Source organism: Megalopta genalis, chromosome 5 (assembly GCF_051020955.1).
Source record: "Megalopta genalis isolate 19385.01 chromosome 5, iyMegGena1_principal, whole genome shotgun sequence".
Lineage (NCBI taxonomy): Eukaryota > Metazoa > Arthropoda > Insecta > Hymenoptera > Halictidae > Megalopta > Megalopta genalis.
Genome location: NC_135017.1, coordinates 17,186,935 through 17,209,742, shown reverse-complemented (window position 1 = coordinate 17,209,742; position 22,808 = coordinate 17,186,935). Strand labels below are relative to the sequence as shown.

The 22,808-nt window shown below is 55.0% G+C and overlaps 4 protein-coding genes across 6 annotated transcripts in view; all 4 read right to left on the bottom strand.

The window, feature by feature from the left end:
• Btk29A (tyrosine-protein kinase Btk29A) overlaps positions 1-22,808 on the bottom strand; it is a 157,149-nt gene that overhangs the window by 70,835 nt on the left and 63,506 nt on the right. The window lies entirely within an intron of this gene.
• LOC117227519 (uncharacterized) lies at positions 12,250-21,412 on the bottom strand. Its single transcript, XM_076521658.1, has 7 exons — positions 21,127-21,412; positions 20,887-21,045; positions 20,484-20,821; positions 13,923-14,456; positions 13,432-13,516; positions 12,809-13,015; positions 12,250-12,652 (listed from the first exon to the last, which is right to left on the bottom strand). Exons 1-7 carry the CDS (start codon positions 21,263-21,265, stop codon positions 12,351-12,353), a joined length of 1,764 nt encoding a protein of 587 aa, XP_076377773.1. The 5' UTR covers positions 21,266-21,412; the 3' UTR covers positions 12,250-12,350.
• LOC117227515 (hemolymph lipopolysaccharide-binding protein) lies at positions 15,379-17,725 on the bottom strand. The gene is made up of 3 exons (XM_033482815.2): positions 17,038-17,725; positions 15,914-16,150; positions 15,379-15,808 (listed from the first exon to the last, which is right to left on the bottom strand). The coding sequence occupies exons 1-3, from the start codon at positions 17,180-17,182 to the stop codon at positions 15,504-15,506; spliced, it is 687 nt and encodes a 228-aa protein (XP_033338706.2). The 5' UTR covers positions 17,183-17,725; the 3' UTR covers positions 15,379-15,503.
• Positions 17,918-19,496, bottom strand: LOC117227516 (hemolymph lipopolysaccharide-binding protein). The gene is made up of 3 exons (XM_033482816.2): positions 19,112-19,496; positions 18,732-18,968; positions 17,918-18,641 (listed from the first exon to the last, which is right to left on the bottom strand). Exons 1-3 carry the CDS (start codon positions 19,251-19,253, stop codon positions 18,337-18,339), a joined length of 684 nt encoding a protein of 227 aa, XP_033338707.2. The 5' UTR covers positions 19,254-19,496; the 3' UTR covers positions 17,918-18,336.

The window sequence follows — 22,808 nt, the reverse complement described above, 5'->3', positions numbered from 1 at the left end:
ACATAGGAGGAGGTATTTCGTTTTGTCGAAATTTCAGTAGTACGAGTCAATCACAAGCCAGAGAAAGAATTTCGAGATACCTCTTCGAGGAGTATCATGTTCTCCTGATACAATTAGCAAGTAGTTTAAGTCAATGGAAAGTCAGATAAAACTATGAGAATGGGTGTGTGAGTGGGTGACATGAAAGGGTTTAATGAATAAATAAATGAAGAGGCAGTTTGATTATGTTTTATAGTACTTTTATTTAAACATATTACAGTTCTTATTCTATTTTACAATCATTTTATAATAACGAAAGGGAGTCAGAGCAGCGAAGCTGGTATTCGGTGTGTGACTCCCTTTCTTACAACGAGGACTTACTTAGCTAACGATAAAATGCACACAAGCGCACACGCACACGCACACACGCACGCGGTACATGTCGAGAAAGTATCGTAGACCGGAAGGGAATCGGAGGAGAAGGCTCCGACTGGTTAAAACAGCGAAGGGAGACCCTTTCCAGGAGAACGACTCGCCGAACATCGAGATGCGTTCGGACTTAAGCAAGAGACTGCGAGCAAGGACCACCATACTGTGCCGGAGCCAAAAACGAGACGCGAACAAGCGAAGCTAACGCAATAATGCTCCATACGTTGAACGAGTCAGCGCCTCGGGTAATTCGGGAAAGCTGCCCTCGAAACCCTGCGGGATCTGGCGACAATTTTCGAACGAGAAGATTCCGTCGACTTTCGCAAAGACCGCTGAAAACGCGTCGAAATTGTCGAATTTATCGATCGGAATGCTCTTACGTAAAATCGCGTTACCAGTGGGCACCGGCCGAATGAAATCGCGGGATTACACGACACCTCGTGTAAGGATTACGGGACGCGCGATTTATGCATGAGATCCAGGGTTACGCGGTTCGTCTTACAAAGGCGGAGCCCGGTGTACGATTCATTCGCCGCGTCTGCGTGTTCCTTGCATTTAAAGGGTTAATTGGAGCATCAGAATTTTGTATTCATAACTCTCTCCGTTCGCGCGTACATTATTCCGGGAATATTCATGTTTTCCTCGGCAGCGCCACGCCGTCTCGTAATTTCCGCTCGTCCTTCGTCCACGATTATTTTCCAACTTCGTCTCTCGGCCGCGACGTCGGGAATGCGGCTGCTTATTCTTCCTCGGAGACCGCTGCGATTATAAATCTTGATGCGTCCGAGGAACGCCGAAGAATTTCCAGCTTCGACGAATGAAACAGCGATCGATGGCGCGTCCCGTCGAATTATTCGCCGGAGGTGTGCGCGGGCCGGTACCTCGCCGAGATAATTTACCGCGGCCACTCCTCGTCGTTACGATAATCGGACACGGGAGAACACGGTCCCCGCTAATTAAATCGGCGACATGCGTAAGACGCGCTCGGACATCGGTCATCGATTATACGCGCGACCTGCAATTAATCTTGCCCCGTTATTAATTCCTTCGCTGCCGACGATCGCTGCGACACGCGCAGCGTGCGCCTAATTCGATCTGCCCCGTTCGACGCACGCCGGTGCTAGCCGCCTCGCCTTTGACGTCGCCGCGTTCACTCAACCCTTTCGGTACGAGCGCGTTGTCCGCCGTGACACTCCCACTGTACGGGGTGCCGCCGCGCCGAAAATGCGCACGCAACGCAGGGTCGGTCCACTTTCGTACGAAGATTTTCTTAAGCGTTAAGCGACGACCGTGCTCGATCCGTTTCTAAATCTTTCTTTAAACGTTTCCCGTAAACATTCTGTAAAGGGCCTACAGCACTCGTCCATATCGGTCGTCGGACGGATGCCGGATATATCCGGCGCACATAGCGAAAGGGTTAATAGCAAACGCGGGCAATCGCTCCTTTCCCTCGCGATCGGCTCGAAACATCGACGATCGCAACGGCCGACTCGGACGCGCGACGAGCGGGAAACTCCTTTGTCGCGCGCGCGAATTTATAATGCGAATTTATTAACCGGGACAACAAGGTCCCGGCGAAGGCAGCCGTGGAGGAAGTTCGAGCAGCACCTCGAGAAAGAAGGCGCGAGCAGTCGAAGCGACCGGTCGGAGTCCGTTGCTGGAACGACAAACGGAGGCCGAGGGGCCGAGCTCTCCGCGATAAACTCCTCCGAGACGCACGGACGCCTCTTCGTTGTTTAACAGCCTATCTCGCGGGGCTGCCGCGCCCACGCGTCTTGCATTTTCTATTCGATGCCCGGCGCATCGTATTTACGCGATGCAAGCTCGCCGGCGACAATGCTCCGGGAAGAGCTCGGTCTGTTCGTTATCTGCCCTCTCGACGCCAGTTGCGCCCGCGACAATGCCCAAGACCCGACAAAGACCCTTGCCCCGGCCGCTTTTATCCGGCCTCCCTCCCTCTTTCTCTCTCTCTCTCTCTCTCTCTCTTTCTCTCTCTCTCTGCTCTGCTCTTCTCGTCCTCCCGTCGTTCGTTTTTCTCGCGCAATGCGAGCAGCGCGTCGCAAAGCCGCGGCCGATGCGGACACGCGTTCCACGCGCGATTTAACCGAAACCGAAACTAGGACCGCACTCTGGTCGCGCGGACGCTTTGTAATTACAAAGTCGTTGATTAACACCGTTGAGGGGGTTATTTGAAATAAAAAGGTGTAGAACGAGACGCGCGTAAATAACTATATTTAAGAAAGAAGCGAAGGAAATACGCGGTGAAGAAGCGCGAAGTATGAGAGTACGGAAGAACCTCAGAGGCCTGGGCCGACAACGCATGTTTTTATACCTGTGTAACTCTCCTCGGGTATATGGAAAGCCTGCATTTCAGGATGTGGAGGCTTTCCAAGACTCGAGAAATTACTTCTTGCTTCAACAAACACGAATTTGACGAAACAAGAAGCGACGGAAGAAATGCGAAAACCGCGTTACAGCGATCCTGCGTGTAGAATAGGTCGTCTGAAATCATTATCGTTCGAATATACGGTAACGTCTCTCCGATCGACGTTCGGATTGTCCACGAAAATGGACAATTCGCGACGAGAGGGGGGCGACGGAGGACGTCCAGGCGACGAAGAACGGCTTCGGCGGGCGTCGGGCGACTTTCGCGCGAAAAATAGGATTCCGTTGGCCCGCGGCTTCTAACCAGCCGGACCGCGAGCGACGATTCATTATTAAGAGAGCCGACCGATGCGAAAAGTCCGCGCGCGAACGAGGCGCGTTTACTCGCCACGAGCGCGTCCCGAAACTATTTTCGGCCCGGGAGCTTCTTTACGCGGTTATGCAGTTATGCAAACCGCCCGCGGAACGCGTCGTTTCGCCGGGAAAAGAGCCCGCGGAGGCGGAACGAAATTAGCGGAACGTTCCAATTTCTGCGAGCGCGTTAGGTTTATAGGACGGCTCTCTCTCTCTCTCTCTCTCTCTCTCTCTCTCTCTCTCTCTCTCTCTCTCGGTTGCTCGATCAGTCGCCAGAATTGCTCGCCCGAAACGATCGAGCTTGCGAAGCGAGCGACTCGTCTGCGCGCGGAGTTCGCGCGCTCGGCTCTCCGAGACGCCTGCGTTTCGATGAAACGCGAGTTCGACGACGTCGATCGGAAATACCCGGCCGATTGCCCGGCGAAGGAAGCACCAGAGATTTCGCAATAAATTCGGTCGTCGTCGGGACTCGAATTTAACGCGACGGTGTTGAATTATCAGCGACGCTCCGCGTGATGCTACTCGCGCGATGTCGGGAACGCGTTGTGTCTCGACGCGATACCGTTCGCGCTGCGTCGCAGCAGACGAGTAAAGGCGCGTACTTCGTTCTCGGAATAAGAGCTTCGATTCGAAAGAAGTTTGCTTCCATCGACGCGACGCGAAAGCGAGCTAAGCGGCCGCAAAAACGGAGCAGAAACGGGAGCGCGTGTTTGCTCGTTTCTGCGACACGGCGCGACCGAAACTGCGTCGCGGAATAACGCGAACCTGGCACGATATCGCGAGCGGAATTACGTCGCGAGATATCTCGATTACGACGTTGTACCGTTGTTCATACTTTGTGAAGAGTATCGCGACGTAACACGACCGCGAGGGCGAAGCATTCGTCGCGCGATCGAAAGTACGACGAAACAGGAAGCGCAACGATCTCGTTGTAGAAGATCTAAATCGTTGCAGCGGATCGTAGAAAGCCTGAGGACGAGAGCCCGGGCTACGGTCATTTCGCGCGGCGTTTTAATTAGCGCAGCGGCCGAAGGAACTTCGCCGAGCAAGTTTCGCCGAAAAATAGGAAGAAAGAGAGAAAAAGGAAACGAAATCGCGGATCAAACTTCCCGATCGAAGCGAGAAAGGAAGCCTTAACGAAGGCGGTTTTATTTGTTGTCCCATTGAATTCCCTCGACAAAGCGGGGAATTTTTGCGCGCGCGTCGCGACAGGAAGCGGATCGAAGCCGACACCGAAGCCGAGTCGAACGGAGAGACGGGATCGGAAGAGATATTATCCGCGTCGCGGGGATGGCTTAATTAAAAACAGGACGCAGCCGCGACGGGTGAGTTTAAAGTTCGAAAGTTCGCCGGGGAGGCTCCGAAACGATCCGAGTTTTATATTCCGAGGCGTTCTACGAGCAAAGTTGTCTCTAACCCGCGCGACAAACGGCTCGGAAGAGTGTCCGCTTGTGAAAGGAATTTAAAGCGCGGCCGACTCTCCCTCTCTCTTCCTCTCTTCTTTCTTTCGTCGCTGCTTTTTTCTCTCAGCCACCTCCGCGATTCGAGCGCGATCTCGTTCCCGGATATCAACGCCGCGGAGATCTCGTCGACGGCGATCCGTCCGACGGTGGACAGCCGTACAGCGATCTGCTGGCCGCGCACGGGTTCGATCGATCCCGTAACTGGAGCACGATCCCTTACAGTACGGTACGGTAGTCGGCAACGCGAGTCGTCGCGACAACGAAAGATGCGTCGCCGATCGATGGGTTGAACGCGTTGCCAACGACGCGGTCCGACGCGGTTGCGGTGTCGCGGTCGCGATCGTCGTCGTCGGTGCGCCATAAACCGACGGCGAATTTAGGGCTGGATTACCGTAAACGCCGACGGAAGCGAGACTCGCGCGTCCTAACTTCCGGCTCGGCTCGGCTCGATTAGCCGGCGAGCTCGCCGTCGCGCCGGGAGCCGCTCCGTTTGCCGACACCGGCCGACCGCAGACGTTGCAACGATCGATTTGGTAATATGCGAACGAGCTCTCCGAATTAATGGGTCCATTAACAGGAGATTTAGCGGGTCGCTGCGACGAGATTTCTGGCCCGGAACACCTGCGCAAAGATCCCGAGCCGAGCAACTCTCTCGGCCGCGCTGCCGTTTCGAACACGCCCGCGCCTCGAGTTTCCGCGGAAACGTGGACGCCGAAACAACGCTCGAGGAATCGCCGGAGAATTATGAAAAGCGAATCGGTCCTGAGCGAATCGGTGGTCCTGAACGATTCGATGCCGCGTGCTCCGAACAGCGGCCTTTGTTTCGGCGGAGAAGGAAGCGTTTTCCAGCGGAGAGAACCGCAGAGGTCGAGGAACGGCTGGCGACGCGAAAAGATGACATCGACGCCGCCGATGGCGCGTTTCCACTGTAAAAAGGGGAAGAGAGGGCGCGGATCCGCGCGCACCCTCGCGAGCCCTCGCAAGCTCTAGGCCGGTACGTGTCGTCGCAATACGCGCGATCCGTCGACGGCTCCGACGTCCGCGTAGCTGCTGCCGCCGCCTCGGTCGGCTCCGGGGACACCCGGGGGCAGCCGAGAGAGAACCGAGGCGGACCCTTAACCTACTTATCCCGAGAGAGCAGCCGACTCCGCGGATCTTAGCTAAACATCCGTTGTTCCGCGCAATCGAAATTGGATTAAAGCCATTCCGCGCGCCGTTCCGCTCCGTTCCGCTCCGTTCCGCGCCGGGAAGAGGCTCGGGCTATCGCCGATCGGCTCGAGCTTCCCCTTATCCGGTAGAATTTTAATGGACGCCCGGAAAGAGAGAGAGAGAGAGAGAGAGAGAGAGAGAAAGCGCGAGAGAGAAACCGGTCTCAAAGTAGAATCAGAATCGCCGAGTGGGTGGCTCCAGCCGGAGTGGAAAGGTAGCTTATCCTTTGAAATTACGGTCATCCTCATTATACCGGACCTCTGGCCTGGTGACCCAGTTAGCCCACTCCGCGCCCCTCTCCCAGCGCCGATAACACTGACGGGAATCGGCGGCGGCCGGGTGTCACACGCCCCCTCCTCCTTCCGGTGGCACACCGACTCAGCAAATTTTTAACCGATCTCGTCCGACCTATTTTTCGAACCGCCGCAATCCCCCGTGTCTCGCGGGGGAAGAATCCCCCCCGGCGTCGAGGACAGAATATATTCGTCGAGGCGCGGATCCTCGTTCCTGCGCCGCGTTCAAAAATCATCGCGGGGAAACGCGAAGTCTCGGCGATTCCGTCGCAACGGGTCGCGAAGAGGTTCCGAAGACGGTCGCGCGACCTTCGCGAGCGGAAACAACGATCCAACGCGAGAGCGATCCAACGGATCGGAGCAACTTTCTTCGACGGCGGCCAGATTTTCGACTCGATCTCGCTCGCCCAGTTCCTCCGTTCGGCAGAGAACGAGCGCTGGTTTCGGGCCGTGCTCGCAACGAGACGGTAATTGAAAAACGCCTGGAGCGTTTCGACGCGATCCTCGGTCTTTTCATTCGCGAGCAACGTCCACCCCCTCCTTGCTCCGCCCCTCGGCGAGCTTGCTGGAAGGAAGACGGGCGCGTGTCGCGGCGAGCCGAGTCCGCGAAACGCGGCCGCCGTCGTCGTCGAGACCGTCTCCGCCGCGGAAACCGTAACCGTGTCGTCGAAGAAAGCGGCATGTAAACCTGGTCGCGGCGAGGCGCGAGTTGCCTGGCCTAATTAGGAACCGTTGCGCGCGCGAGCTCGTGCGAGCTCAAAGCGACGATAGAGCCCCGACACGCGCGGCACAAAGCCGCGTAGGATGCGCGCCCGACCAAATGTCCCTAGGAGGAATTCCTCATTACGCGAGGCCCGGAACAGAGAGGAGCGGAGAGAGAGAGAGAGAGAGAGAGAGAGAGAGGCCCAGATTTCGCGGAGCGCACTCGTTACCGAACGCGCGCGTCTCTCTATCCATCCAGCGGCCCTCTTCCACCCTGTTTCTTCGGCCCACTCCCCCTCCGCTTCTCGAGAGTTCATTAAATAGAGACCGTTCGGATCGGCGAGCCCCGAGCCTTTTGCCGTTTCTTTTCACCTTCCTTCCCCTCTTTTCTCTAATTACCGATGTCGAGCGGGCTTCGCGCCTATTGTCGCGTCCCCGATACGTGCCCCGGCGAGGGGTTCGATTCGCGTCCAACGTATCCGCCCATCTTTGCGACCGTCTCCGCGTTGTTAAACGTTTTCTCGAGAGCGCCAACCCTTCCGACGCGAGCTCCTCCTAGGAAATGTACGCCGGATTTCGGCTCGAACCGCCGCTTTTTTCTCGCAAAGCTATTCGACGCGGGCATCGTTCGTTCGCCGGCGAAGCGAAGCGTGCGACGCGTCGATTGGAAAAAATCCGACAGCCGCGGCCGTCGATCGAATTTCGCGACTCGCGAACGACGGTTAAAGGGGGTCGTCGCGTTAGGGGCTCGTCGACACGGTGTAACGAAGCAACGCGGCGAACGCGCCGCGCGACAACCGGAACGATATTAGAGGAAATTGTAGCTCGCAAAGTCGGGATGGACGCGTCGCGACGCGTCGGCCCGTCGTTTATCCGGGAATTGTTCCGCCGCGGAGCGGCGCGTTGAACGCTGCCGCTTCATTTAACGCCGGTTTAACGGCCGCCCAGCTGCGGAACTTTGGATCCCGGATCGGCCGACGGACACAGGGATCCCCGAATCGTTTCGCCCGGCCAAGGCGATTCGCGCGGCTCGAATCATCGATTTAACCTTTTTAGGTACGGCTGAATTCTGCGTGAGGCTATTTCTCTGGACGGCAGAGTCTGATATCTACTGTACAGATTGTCTGTATATTCTGCATATGTATATGTTTTCTTTCTGTATATGTATTCTATATATTGTTAAGACTGTTGTAAATCGATGCGAAGACGAAAGAAGCGTGAAACGATGCGTACGAAGACGATTGTTTCATTCAAACGACGACCGAGCGAGCTATTAGAGTAAGCCGCTATAGCGATGCGTCGTTCAGAGAGACGACGTCTGCGAAAGCCACTATAGCGGCGCGTCGTGCCTAAAAGGTCAATATTCCGCGTGCACAGCTTTCGATCGATCGGCGATCTATTCGAGCGTAATTAATCGGCCGAGCAAACTACGCCTTGTAGAAGCCGAATTCTTGCATCGAATTTTGGAGGCGCGACGATATCGCGAACGCGCCGGAAATGCCGAAGACGCGTATCGAACGTTGCACGCCGCGCGCGGAGGCATCGATCGTCGTTTCGAACGCTTTGGCCCGTGGAAAGAAAAGGAGAAAGAAGACGCTGGCGAGTCCGTGGAGTTTCCACCGGTGGAACAGCTCCGACACGCGCCGGGTAAACGATCTCGGTATTTCCAGAAAATCGCGCTCCTTTTCCCCGAGACGACGCGGGTGCTCGCGATGGATGGCCGCTCGCCTCTCTGTCCCGTCGAATGCGGAGCACTTGCTTTTTTATGCAAAAATTTCCGGCCGCGTCGTTAATGGTTCGGGCTGGCTTTTTTTCCTCGCCGTAATTCATCATCCGTCACCGCGACGCGGTAAAAAGGTCTCGACCGTCGAGAAACGGACTCCGAGAGTGGATCAGCGACGAAAGCGAATCTGGCGGAGATCCTATTAAAATCGGAAAGAAGTTCCACCGCCGAGGGAAGAGGAAAAAGCGCGCGCGAGAATCGGTCTCTTTTTGCTCGCCGCTTTTCGAGATCGCGCGCCCCGTCTTCCGGCGACGAGAAACGGAAAAATTTCAAACTTCGTTCCGCGAAGCGTTCGCAGCGAAGTCGAGCAAAGTATTTTACCGTCGCGACGCCGACGGAGAGGGACGACGCGTTTCGACGCGGCTCGTCGCGCGCGTTTCAATCGCTTCCGCGGGATCGAGACACGCGCGAAGACAACAGCCGCGCGGAAGGGTCGACCGCGCGAATGGGAAGAAAAATGGATTCCCCGGCCGCGAACGATCGCGCTCGCGAGACCGGGGAACCGGGTCGCGCCGCTTTTTACGGGGCTTTTCCATTTGCGGTGCGCGCGGTCGCGAATCCCCTGGGCCGCGCTATCGCCGGGCCGAGCCCGAAGCGGAGAGCCGGATGGCCGATGTATTCGCCGGCGACGCTCGAAAAATCGAGATATCGAACCGTCCGGGGGAAGCCGTAGGTCGACTTTCGAATTCCCGGGACGAATCGGGACGACGCGATTCGAAGATCTCGATCGTTCGTGCGCGAAACGGTCCCGACGAGTTTCGATCGCTCGGACAGCCTTCGGAACGCCTCCGCGTTGTCTCGCCGAAAACGTCGGAGGCGAGCCGCCTTCGGGCTCGTTCTCCTCGCGAGAATCTCGCCGATCGAGCCATCCTGCTCCGACGGGGATCCATCGACGCGTAACAATTAATTATTTTAGTCGAACGGCGGGTCGATCGATCGCCTGGCACGGTTTTCGTCGCGAATATCGCGGCCGGAAAGCGGCGTCCGCGTCGCTTCGAAGCCGTAGAGGGCACGAATCGCGCGTTATCCAGTGAACCGGGCAAACAACGGTTAAACCCTAACGCTTCTAGCTGGCACGGCCGAGCGGTCGTTTCCCGGCGAAACGCGGTTGCCCCTCCGTCGTTGCGAATCGTCGACGGTACCCGGGAAAAAGCGGCAACTTCCGCGCAAATAACTTTTTGCCGCGACGACGGGACGAAGGAGCGGTTGTTCGAGATGAAAGTAAATGGAACGCGGCGGCCGTCGCCGGTTTCGTACGAAACTCGCCGCGGAACTTGGTCGAGACCCTCGGCGGAAAAATTGATCGTTCGGACGACGAGAACCGACGACGTTTTCTCGCGCGCGCGAGAGAGAGAGAGTCTCGCTCTCGTTGACACAATTAAACGTCGCGTTAACAAACGAGTCGACAAGTTCGGAGTAACCCATGGTTAAACGATGCCGCGAGGGTCGCGCGGCTAGCTTAGCCATCATCCGTCTCGCTCGATCGAGCGCGCTTTTTTAGAACGTTCGTCCCACCCGAAACCCTTTCGCTCCGCGGTTTCAGCTATTTCGTTCTCCTCGTCGAATTGGTCGACGGTGCGACGACCGCGCGAACATTTTATAGTTTTTTCGAGTAACCGGATCGGAGACTGTTTCCGCGAATATCGAGCACACCCGGTACCGTTCGGCTTCGTAATTGGCTGATGCGCGCAAAATGGGATGGAGAGAGAGAGAGAGAGAGAGCGCCGGAAAGAATCATGCATTTGAAAAAATCATGGAAAGTATCGATTCACCGTCCCATATTCTGTTTCATCGAAAAGCGAAGATACGATGAACATTTCGGAGCGACGCGTGGGACCGTGAATGGAAAAAAGAAAAAAGGTATCGATCATTGACCCACATTCTATTCCGCCGAAAAAAGGACAGATTCGACGATGCTTTGCAGCGGGGTCGTGTGTTAGGTGGTATATAAAAAACAAAACAAAAAAAGTACAAAGTAATACACAGAGTATCGATCATCGGCCCACGCTTCTCCGCTAAATAGAGGACGCTATAAATACGTCCGGCGCGAGCAATGGCATAAGCAACGAAAACTTGGGAAAATACGAGAGAGAACCCGTCGCCGTTTCACCTTTCGAAAAATACGAGAGGAAATTCGCGTTACTTACGAACCAGCTGGGTACCGAGTTCGATTAGCCACCGCTTCTCCATCGTTCACCTACGAGATTACTACAAACTGGACGAACGGCGCACGGTTGCGGACACAACGAGTAATTCCGAATAAATTGTTCAACGGCGACAGTAATTTCATCCGCGAGCCGACTCTGCCAGTTCTGCCTGGCACGGTTTAATAATTTCCCTCGCGAGCGTAAAAATTCCATCGGATCTGCGAAGAGCCGTTTGAAATATTTACCGGCGCCGCTGCGGAACGCGCGGCTCGTTCCCTCTGCATTAAAATAATCGAATGCCTGTACAAATATCGGCGAATCGAGCGCCGCGGTGCTCGTAAAAATTGTACGAGCTGCGCGCGGAGAGCACGTGGACAACGCGACGTTCGATTCGGTGAAACAGAAAAAGCGCGACGGAGGGTGGCGAGGGAAACGGAACGGGAATAGGGGAAGAGGGGTGGCACGCGGGGAGGGTATCGGGGGCGTAAAAACGTACGGCGGAGCCAATAGGGACGAAAAAGCTGGCCCTCTTAAAAAGGAATCGACCCGGAACACAATCCAACGAGAACGAAATCCAGGAAATCCACGGAATCCACGAAATCCACGAAATCCACGAGCGTTCGGGGTTCTCAGAGGTCCCCCGGCCCGGAACTGCTGAACTCGGTGAAATTCGTGCTGTCGGTTTTGCGGCTTTCCCGCGGCACGGGACCGGACAATTTTTACGGAACGACGGCCGATGTCGGCTCCCGATGGGATAACAGCGACGCCGAACGCAAAACCCTCGGCAAATTGGCAACCACCTACGTATCCGCATGCATTATGCGCGCGTTTCAAAAATCGAGCGTCCCTGTTGACTTTGAACCGTGCGAACCCCGCGCGCGGCCGTGGAAACCTCGGAATCGAGAACGGCGGAACGACGATGTCCGACGAAACGCCGAATTTCCCTCCGACCTGCACCTAACTCTTTTCCCATTTTACCGACGGCTTCGATTCGCCGTTCGAGGCAAGGCTTGCGCCGTTTCTCGAGTCCGTTTCGTTTCTCCGAGACGCGGATCGGGATCCGAGAAATTCAGAGAACTCGTTGCGAAACGGCGAAAAGTCTGCCGACGCGCGATCGTTCTCCGCGATTCATCGTCGACGGATTAATTTGTTCTCTCTCTTTTGGGACGCGCCGATACAATCGCATCCCTCCGTCCTATTCGCTTCGATTAAAATATTATCGTTCGTTCCTCGTTGCTGGTCGCACAACTTCCATATCGAAATAGAGTAACGTCTCTCCAATCGACGCTCGGATTGTCCACAAAAATGGACAATTTTTGCAAGAGGAGATACGACTGTTCGAGACTCGCGGTTCGTTTTTATATCCACGAATCGTCAAGATTACGTCAAGGTTACGCGAGGCGCGAACAATCGTATCTCCTCTTCCCAAATTCTCCATTTTTCTGCACGATCCGAGAGACATCGCCGTACACGTTGGAGCTCTGTTCGGAGAAGAAACAACGAGCTGTCCCGACAGAGGCTTTAATGAACGACGCATTGATACAACATTAATATTAGCGCTAGAGAGCGAATCGATCGTCGATTCGGCGCGACGCCTGCGAATCGCTTAGTAGACGTCGATCTCGCAGATGTACGGATGGTGCAGGACGCACACCACGTCGTCGTATGCACCCTCCTTCCTGAACACCCCGCAGTTCTGGCTTCCGCCTAAATTGTCCGGCTCGTTCGGCCACAACGTCGACCACACGTCGTAGCCGGCCTTCTCGATCGACTCGCCGGTCAGGGTGATCCAATCGCCTTCCTCGTACTGGTCGTGAATGCCCACCCACGCCTCGACCATGTTCGCCGACTGCAGCAGGTTCACCAGAATCCTTTCCTCGGCGATGGAGTTCACGATGGCCAGGTGACCTGTCGGACAGCGATCGTTAGAACACGAGCGAACCGTTTCCGCGGCGATCGCGGTGAATTACGCGAAGCGTAACGATCGTTCGAGAGAATCGCTCGAGAGAGGGAGATTAGCTCGAGAGATTAGCTCGCGATCGAGAAAATTGATCTTGAATTCACCTCCGTCCTTTATGCAAGCCTTGCGGGCGGTGTTCCACGGGATCTTCCTCGGATACAGCTTGTGAGCGCCGACGCCGGCCGTGACCACGTATCCCTCCTTCAGCCGCGCGGCATTGTTGTTCTCGATTTTTTGCCCGTTTATGTAAAACAACTGCGTCTCAGCGTCGTAGCTGGTCTGACATTTCGCCGAGTCGGCTCGCGCCTCGCCTGCAAACGAAAATTCGTCGGTGCCTGTTCCAACGTCGAGCGATTGCGCGATCTAGATCGATTAAATAATGCCGCGAAATTACAAGATGCCGAGAAACAACGTCGCGAGGAAAGATCTTCTTCTCGGATTCGTTCGAAACGATCGTCGATCGATCTCGGTAAATTAATCTCGGCAGATCTCGAGAAACGGTCTCGACTACCAAAGATTCCAGATGAATACTCGAATCTCCGAGAGGCGAAACGCGAACAAACAATTCTATCCCGCACCCTCGGCCTGGAATACGCGCGCCCGTGCTTTCCGTCGACGCGTTTTCCCAGCGAAGTTCACGGAAAACTCCTGAAATTTCGCGGCGTCGCTTACGCGCTGCGTCGTGTACCAACTCGAAACTCCATTTCGACGACTGGGTGGTACTTACTTGACAACTGAAACAGTACGCCGGCGAGAGCGAGGAGAATTAGCACGCCCTTGTTCATCTCAGCCACGAAACATTCACCAGCGATCTGTCGAGGAAAATGTCGAGGGAAAGAAAAACAAAAACAATTTAACAGCGTTCTCGAGAATCGAGTTAGTTCGTTCGTTCGTTCGTTCGTTCGGCTCGCGCCGAAACGAGCTCGGCCGCGCGAACTGGAAAGAAGAACCCGACGACCTTCGGAAGAACGAACGACTTTTCAGCGCGGCTGATCTTGAAATCGATTTCGTCGATCGACGATACTTGGCTCGAGTCACGCGCGACGCTAAGGAAACGATCGCGCGATTTCTACCGGCTCTCGTTGCGCGTTCCGCGCGTCTTCGATCGCTGACTCGTCCGGATCGCGCGGTTTTCCGCAGGAAGGATAAAAAGGCCGCCAGGTTCGGTGACTCATCGCGCATAATAATTCTAGAGAACACAACTGCGTCGATAGATACCTCTATGTGCGTGCGCGGTGCGGTAAACGACGACGGGAACGCCGATGCGGCGTTGTTCGCTGCGATCACTGCGATCCGTAACGATCGACTCGCTCGAATGCACCGTCGTGGAAGCACTGCAAACCGCGGACCGCCTCGACGGGGAATCGTCTGTGCAACGCCCCCTGTTCGTCTTAATATCGATACCGCCCTTCTACCGCTGCGGTTGTTGCTTCTTTCCGCGGAACGATCCCACCAAACTGGAAATCCAGCATTCCGCAACGGCCGCCTTCGACTCCTTCTCCGACGACCGACGACCTTGAATCCGACGACCCGACGCGCCCCACCGGCCGATGCTCGTCGAGCGAGCGTTCGAACGACCAAGGAAGATGTCGGAGTCGATTTCGATCGAACGGATCGAGAAACGGGTCGCGGACCGTGCGATAAAGCGCTCGATCGTTTCGTTCGCTTCGCCGTCGTCCGCGAGAGAATTTCGTTTGGAAACGCGTCGTCGGATCGCGTTTTTTGGCACGCGATATCGACGCGTTTCCACATTCATCGTCGCCGCACCGGCAGACGCTGGCTAAATCACGTGTTATCGAGCGATAATTGCGATCGCGTATTCTCCTCGCGGCGTTCCCGCGGAGGAAACCGTCGTTTTTTTGCAAGAACCCGGTTCGACGATACCAAGCATCGCCGTCTCCGCGACCGCGGACGCGACGATCCTCGAATCCCGAAATTTCTGCCCTGTTTCGCCGTTCCCCGAATCGGCGAACGCAATTTCCTCCGAGAATTTCCCGACGGTTTCGATAAATTTGGCGGAACGCGGTCGAGACCGAGACTGCTCTAGCGATCTTCGCTGCCACTGGATCGTTCCTCGGTACTGGGAAAGAGTTGTCGCACGATTTCTTCGTAGCGAAACTTCGGAAAGACGACTTTCCTGGTTGCGATAAGCGGAGGTCGCGATATCGTGACACCGCGGAACAACGACATGGTTTTTCTCCGCCGCCGAATCGAGCGAATATACAGGAAATACCGGTCGCTGCGGGAAAATATACGAGTTTTGTTGTCGCGCGTGTTTGAAGTCGCGTTGTCGCGACTTCGGACGTCAAGATAAGATAGCGTTCGACACGTTCGGGCGACGCGTGTCGCAGCAATTTCCAAGTGGATCCGGTGGTTCGAAAGTCTGGGCCCCGCTCTGTCGGCGAGGAAAAATTACGCCGTTGTTCCAGCGACGTCGAACGACGACGCTCCGACGAGAAAAACGAGTGCCCGAACGCGGACACCGTTCGGACAAATTTGTTAGCACTAGTAGGGAAACGCTTTTGGGCCCGAGATGCGCTCGAGAGGCTAAAACTGGCCCGAAGGAGACGACCTCTCGAGGGTGCTCGTCCTCGTCGCGCGAACAGTCGGAATTCGACGACGACGTTCGCTCGCGCGTATCGCGCCGACGCGGCAAATAATGGAAGACGGAGAATGAGCGTGCAGAGATCTTTATTGAGAAACGATAGCGCGGTTGCGGCGACAACCGAGCCACCTTTTTCGACGAAATTCGCGACTCGACGATCGTTTAGCGGCAACGACGGGAGGATACGGGTACGATTAGCAGAGAGTAATCTCGCATAAATAGGGATGCAGATGGAAGCACTGGACGTCGTCCATTCCGCCTTCCTTGTTGAGGACCCCGCAATTCTGCACACCGTCGGCATTGTCGGGCTGGTTCGGCCACGGCTCGGTGGCCCATTTCTCGAAGCCGACGCTGTCGAGCGACTCCCCGTTGTACGTCACCCAATCGCCCTCCTCGAACTGATCGTGGACACCTAAGAAGGCACGGTCCACGCGCTCTTTTCGCAGCCAATCCGCGAGATATCTCTCCTCCTCCGCGTTGTTCAGAATCGCCAAATTACCTATGGGACAATCCTCGTTCATTCCAGCTCCTTACAGAAACCGTCCCCGCCCTCCCCCGCCGTTCGCGGTTCTTTATTTTCGCGGAATGCGAAACTTCCGATTACCTCCTTCGTCGACGCAAGACTTCCGAGCGTGGTTCCACCGGATCTTGCGCCTGTGCAGCTTGTACGCTCCTATGCCCGGTTTCAGAACGTAATCGTCCCTCTCGAGGAATGTCACGCAGCCATTCGGCCCTTTGTTCGACAACGAATTACTTCCCAGCGATGCGCCGGTTATAAAAAACACCTGTTGCGCGGCTTGGTAATTGTAATTACCGTTCATATTGATCGCCTGGGACGAACCTGGAGACAAACGCTTCCAAATCAGACGACCGAGCCTTTCTCGCGATCGCCGAACTTACGAACGTGAATCTCGAGCGAGCGTCCGTGTCGCGTTTCGATCTAAGGTTCGGTCAACGATACGATGCGATTCGACGATCTCCGTAGATCGCTCTAGTGCGCGTGGATGGAATAATTCTATCGGATAGAACAAAAGGAAGCAGCGCCTGGGCGTTTGAAACTCGTGGAAGGAGGGTCTATCGTGTCGCGTCGCGTAGCCAGAACGTAAGCTCGTTCTTATGTTTATTTCAGCCTTGCATCTTTGAAATTTGCGTACGTAAAATTTACGTTGCGTACAATTCCTCTATCTTGCCCCCCAGCGATCTTACATCGTGTAACGCATTCTTTTCTTTTTCGTTCTCTCTCTCTCTCTCTCTCTCTCTCTCTCTCTCTCTCTCTCTCTCTCTCTCTCTCTCTCTCTCTCTCTCTCTCTCTCTGTCGCGCTCTCCAATGAAACCCAACGATCTAAAAGCTGTTATATTACATCGCAATTAAAATACACACGTTTTTCACGAACGAGGCGTGTTTATTGTTTGCCAACTATAAACAAAAATATTACTGTAACAAATAAAATACGTCGCTGCGATCTCCGGTTGTTCCGTCGATCGTTCAAATGCAATAAGGGTGCACGTCGTCGGGGATCGTCGGGAACGATCCGTCGAATACGGTATGAAACGCGGAAAAGAAACGACGCGGACCGTCGTTCGAGATTCACGTTCGATCGCTATCGCGGGCACGGTGAACCTTTGAACCGCCGGTCAATGAAATCGCATTCAACCGGCCAGCCGTTGTCCACCGTCGCGAACGCGCTCTATCGGTCCGACGAATCTCGGAACGAAAATGATAGTCACCTTGATTGGGGCTGGTCCGGTTGAGCCTAGGATACCTGAACACCGATTCGAGCGTCTCGTCGCTGACCGTTTGTCCTCGAGCCAGGGTGGCCAGGGCGCAAAAGGCCGCGGAAACGAGTACGGCGATCGACGAGTGGGCGCGCATTTCTGCGACGATGGGTGCGACGCAGCGAACGATTTTCTCTTCGTGCCCGATCGGATCTACCCAGAGCTCGCCGAAGCCTTTGTCAACTATCTGGGCGGGTTCCTCGGGAGAGGAGAGCCCTTCCGTCCAAACGCACTCTACCCTTTCCGGGACGCGGCCGCGACGGTAACCAACGCGGATCGAACGGCGACGACTCGCGACACCGTCGGAAAAGATCCGACACGTAAGAACAACGGTCTCCGATCGTTGCCGGTCGCAGGTTAATTTTCGCGACGGACGCTACGGCCGTGGTACACGAGGCAGAACTGAGCGCGCTCGTCGCGAGCGCGTGGCTCCTCTCTTTCCGTCGGCGTCCTTCCTCCGTATCCCCTCGCGAGCCGCCGAGCCAACCGCGATGCTCGCAGCACGCTTTTTTCTCTTGCCGGTCGGCCAGCAACTCCGGACAAACTGGAATTCCCGGCACGATCGCGGCACGGCCTGCGAATTGTCTGGCCGCGACGAGATTATTTTTCGTGGATTGGGTTCGCTCGACGGACAACGGGCTCTCTCTCTCTCTCTCTCTCTCTCGCCGTCGCGCGGTGCAAAAAGAAGATGAAAGAAAAAAAGACGGAGCTCGGAGTCATCGTCGTCGATAGCGCGAGAATAATCGAATGACTCACGCGACCTTCGCTTCGACGCGCCGCTGTCTCTTCTTCGCGACCTTCGGATCGCGTTTCGAGATACGCGGGACCCGGTTTTCTCGCGCATCGATTCGCTGGATCTTGGCGCCGCTCCGCTGTCAGCGAATATCGCGAAATCCTCTCGAGATTAAAACGAAGTTCGACGAAAGCGGAACCCGTTTCGTCGCGCGACGACGCGGCGACTCTCTGTAGGAACTTGTTTCGGTCGAAACGATGGAAGACTTCGAAGTACAATGAATTCTCCCTAATTGACGCTCGGCTTCGAAACGAAAAGAGACAGTTTGAGAACAGGAGACACGATTATCCGAAAACGAGTCGCGAGGCTCGAACTCCTCTTCCCAAATTGTCCAGTTGCGTGGACGATCCGAGCGTCGATTGGAGAGACATTACTGTAATCGTGTCGCGATCTTCCACGACGAACGATACGATCGTTCGAGACTCGACGATCGTTTATCGGCGGCGAAACGGAGACGTTTAGCAGAAGGTGATCTCGCATAAATAGGGATGCAGGTGGAAGCACTGGACGTCGTCCATTCCGCCTTCCTTGTTGAGGACCCCGCAGTTCTGCTCGCCGCCGTAATTGTCCGGCTGATTCGGGAACGGCTCGGTGGCCCATTTCTCGAAGCCGACGCTGTCGAGCGACTCCCCGTTGTACGTCACCCAATCGCCCTCCTCGAACTGATCGTGGACACCTAAGAAGGCACGGTCGACGCTCTCTCTCCGCAGCCACTCCGCGAGGAATTTCTCCTCCTCCGCGTTGTTCAACACCGCCAAATTACCTAGGGGACAATCCTCGTTTATTCCGGCGGCTGCTAAAAACCGGTCGCGCGAGAGTTTCTTCTCGCATTCGAGAAACTCGCGCGTTTTACCTCCTTCGTCGACGCAAGACTTCCGAGCGTGATTCCACCGGATCTTGCGCCTGTGCAGCTTGTACGCTCCTATGCCCGGTTTCAGAACGTAATCGTCCCTGTCGAGGAAGGTCGCGCAGCCCTTCGGCCCTTTGCTCGACAACAAATCGCGCGCCAGCGATGCCCCGGTTACAAAAAACACCTGTTGCGCGGCTTGATAATTGAAATTGCCGTTCATATTGACTAGCTGCGGCGAACCTGAAGACAAACGATTCACCAATGAGACATCGGTGCCCTCCGTTATCGTCGTGAACGTTCCGATTCTCGGTCATCGGATTCGAACGTTTGTTGCGCTCCATCTCGACGAACCGCTCGGATCTCGGAACGAGAACGACGATCACCTTGATTCCGGCTGCTCAGGTTTAAGGCCCTCGGATATCTCAACAACGATTCGAACGTCGCGTCGCCGATCGTTTCTCCTTCGGCGAGGATGCTCGCGAAGGACGCGAAAACGAGCACGGCGATCGACGAGTAGTCGCACATTTCTGCGGCGCGGGACGATCGAACGACTCTTCGAACAATTCGATCTCGAGGGAAGGAATAATTCGAAAGAAGCCTGTGGTCGCACCGCTGTCTTTCCGCGTCGCGTTTACGCTGTCGACGTTCAATCGGCCAATCGGATCAATTGGCCACGGTTCGCGACACCATCGGGGTGTGCTTCGACGCGTACGACGGCTTTTTCGACTCTCTCGCCGACTAATTTTCGCGACGGATGCAACGCGCGTGGTACACGAGGCCCGACTGAGCCGAGCGGAGCCGAGCCGAGCGCTCGCAGCGAACGCCCGGCTCCTCTCTTTCCATCGGCATCCTTCCTCCGTGCATCCGTGTCCCCGTCGTTCGCCATACCCCTCCACTGCATTTCGTCGGCACCTCTTCTGCATCGTTCGCGACGCGAATTTTTCCTGTTATCCTTCGACCGACGCTCCGCGCAAACTGAAATTCCCCGGGCGATTACCGCGTAACCTTCGCGCGGTTCGTTCGACGAACAACGAAACGGCGTCGATCGGAGGTCGGGGATCAGCGTGATCGATAACGCGAGAAAATCTCGCCGAGTCGCGCGACCGGCGCTACGATATCGCCGATCTCTTCTCCGCGACCTCGAGATTGCGTCTCGATCGTTCTTGATCGATCTCGGCCGTAGCTCCGCAATACCATTACCAACGGAATCGCAAGCTTCTCCTGAGAAAAACGAGTCCCGACACGGCCCCGTTCGGGCCTCTTTGTCGTTCGATCGCGCGATCGCGTCAAGTAAAAAAGCGCTTCGATCGATGCGCTCGAGATCGAAAAGCGCCGCGAATGCGGTCGTGTTGGTACTCGTTCTCTTCGCTAGAATACGCGCAGTTCGGTTGACATAACCTTGAAATGCTCCTGCGCGAATGCAGCGAGCTTCTTATTATCATCGCGCCGAAGAACGTTTATTCGAAATACACGTTAAAGAATCGGAATCGGAAGTATCGCGAAGATACTGGGTACAGTACGATAGTCGTGCTTCAAAGGCGACTTCTTATCGATGCCGTTTCGACGACTTTTTATTGGGAACAGTATGGGAGGAACTTCTTCCAACGAATGCACGAGTCGATTTCGCAGACGAACGAAACATCGCTATCGCGTCTGAATATTTTTATTACTACCTATTTTTATTAGAAAAATACTATCTTTATTACAAAACGAACGCGATCGTGCTTTAAACGCGTCTCGTTAATGCAGCTCTACCACGCCTTCGTTGGGAAAAATAAGGTTATTCGAAGGAGGACACAAATCGATTTCGCAGATAAACGGGACCGTGTTGCTGCATTTGTAATCGTCGACCCCGCCGTCCTTGAACTTTTCCCAGAGGATCCCGCAGTGTTGTTCGTTGTTCCAATTGTCTGGCTCGTCGTTGGCCCACGGATGATAGCTCATCGTGTCCACCAATTCGCCCGTCACGGTGGTCCAGGAGCCTTCCTCGAACAGATCGTGAAAACCTATCCAGACGGCGTTCAACGAGTTCTTAGCCATCAAACTTTTGAACAGGGCTTCCTTCTTCGCGGAATTTAACAGGGGCAAGTGACCTGCAAGACGAACCGTCCCTTATTCTCCTCCCTTATCCGCGAACCCGGCGGCGATCTCGGCGTACCTCCTTCCATTATGCAGATCTTTCGAGCTTCGTTCCACGTCATCTTGCGTTTATGGAGCTTGTGGGCTCCTATGCCCGGCGTGATCGCGTAATCGCACCTATCCAAAGAGGTCGCGCAGCTGGTCTTGGCCATGGCGAGTCGACACGACTGCGGATCGTCTGGAATTCGGAGCTTCCCGATAAGAATCTCGCGACGATTCGCGCGTTCCGCCGATTCCCGATCGGAGTTGTAATATTCACCTGTGTTTTCCGTGTTGTTGTTGTTCTTGGGCAATTCTAATAAACCTGGTAAAAGAAATCTTTCGCCGCTCCGACCGCTCGGGAACTGCGCGACGAAAAACGCGCCAATGGTGAACGCGAGCAGCGGAAACTTCTGCATGTTGACAATCCGAACGCTTCTTTATCTCGGAATGACTAGCCCGATTCTCGCCGATCGTCGACTAATTTTCTCGGATGACGGACGCGTCGACCGCGATGCCGGATCTCGAACTGAACCGGTTGACGAGTTTGATAGCAGTCGCACGCTGTTTTTATAGTTCTACCGTCGATGTTTCTCTTCGAGCACGAATCTCTCTCGTTCTCCGGGAATTGATAATTCCGCTTAAAAATTACGCGCTATAAATCGTCGCGACGTTGACCTTTGACGCGCGGCCGACCTCCCGTGCGTCGCGGGGAAATCACGTAAATAATTCTAATCGTGGAAGAACGAAATGCGGAAAATCCATAATGCGCCGTATATTATTTATTGGAGCGCGATTTCACGGACGACGCACCCAAAAAATTATATCTTTATCGTTGTTATTTATCGTCGATTTTACTTTGAATAGAAACAAAAGAAATTATTATTATTTATTTCGTGCTACTGCACTCGGAGGGTCCACCGGAGGGGTTTCCACAGTGCTCTGTTCGTCGTGGCTGGCGATCATCATTTTTTCCAACAGATCGTGACGAGATGCGGACAGGTCTTTTTTCTGGTTAACCAGCTTTCGAAGAGGGCTTCCGTCTCCGTGGAGTTTAACACAGCCACCCGACCCGCGAGACGAACGCCCTTTACCTTCTTCCCTCGATTAGCAACACGGCCACGTCATACCTTCGTCGATCGCGCCAGACTTTTGCGGTTCGTCCCCGGGCATCGGAAGTTTACGATACTCGAAAGTTTCCGCGCCCTTCGTAACAACGTAATCGTCCTTTTCGGAAGCGGGACAACGACAGGCTCCGTCGCTGGGTTCTCCGGACTCGTCGGTCTCGGCTATCGAGGATAATCGACCGATAACAAAGCGATTCTAGAAACGAGCATATTATTCACCTTCGGTTCTCGCGTCCTTGGACGATCCTAAGATTTCCGCGCCGTTCGCCTCGCCGCGCGGGAATTCCCCGAGAAAAAGTACGACGACGGCCAAAGCCAGGAACGACTGCGAAAGCTTCCGCATTTTGACCGCGCGATGCGACGAGCCGCGATCTAATCTGTTCGATCGTGGTCCTATCGATTTGGATCTTGATTTCGAAATGAACTAATCGCCGCTGGGCGAAGACGCTCTCTTATACTTCTTGTTCTCGAATCGACGACGCATTTATAGAAACGGGTAATCGTCGATTCCGCGTGATTGCGAACGAAAAAGGCGGATAGCTTCGATCGGAGAACGATACGACGAGGAAAGATAGGAGGCCTCTTCGATTCGAGTACCGTCTTTGGACGTAGCGTAATTTTTTCATAGCCTCCGATTCCGTCTGCGACGCGAAAAGAACGTACCGCGAGTCGCGATAGTATTCGAGCGCGCCTCTTAAAACGGTGTTGCAACCGATTGCAATCTCATAACTTTTTAGTCGTCGTATCTACGACGATATCGAATCATTTACACGGAGAATCTGTAAAATAGAGGATAGAGTGCGAAATCGTTGCGGTAATCGCTGGCGATGCTACG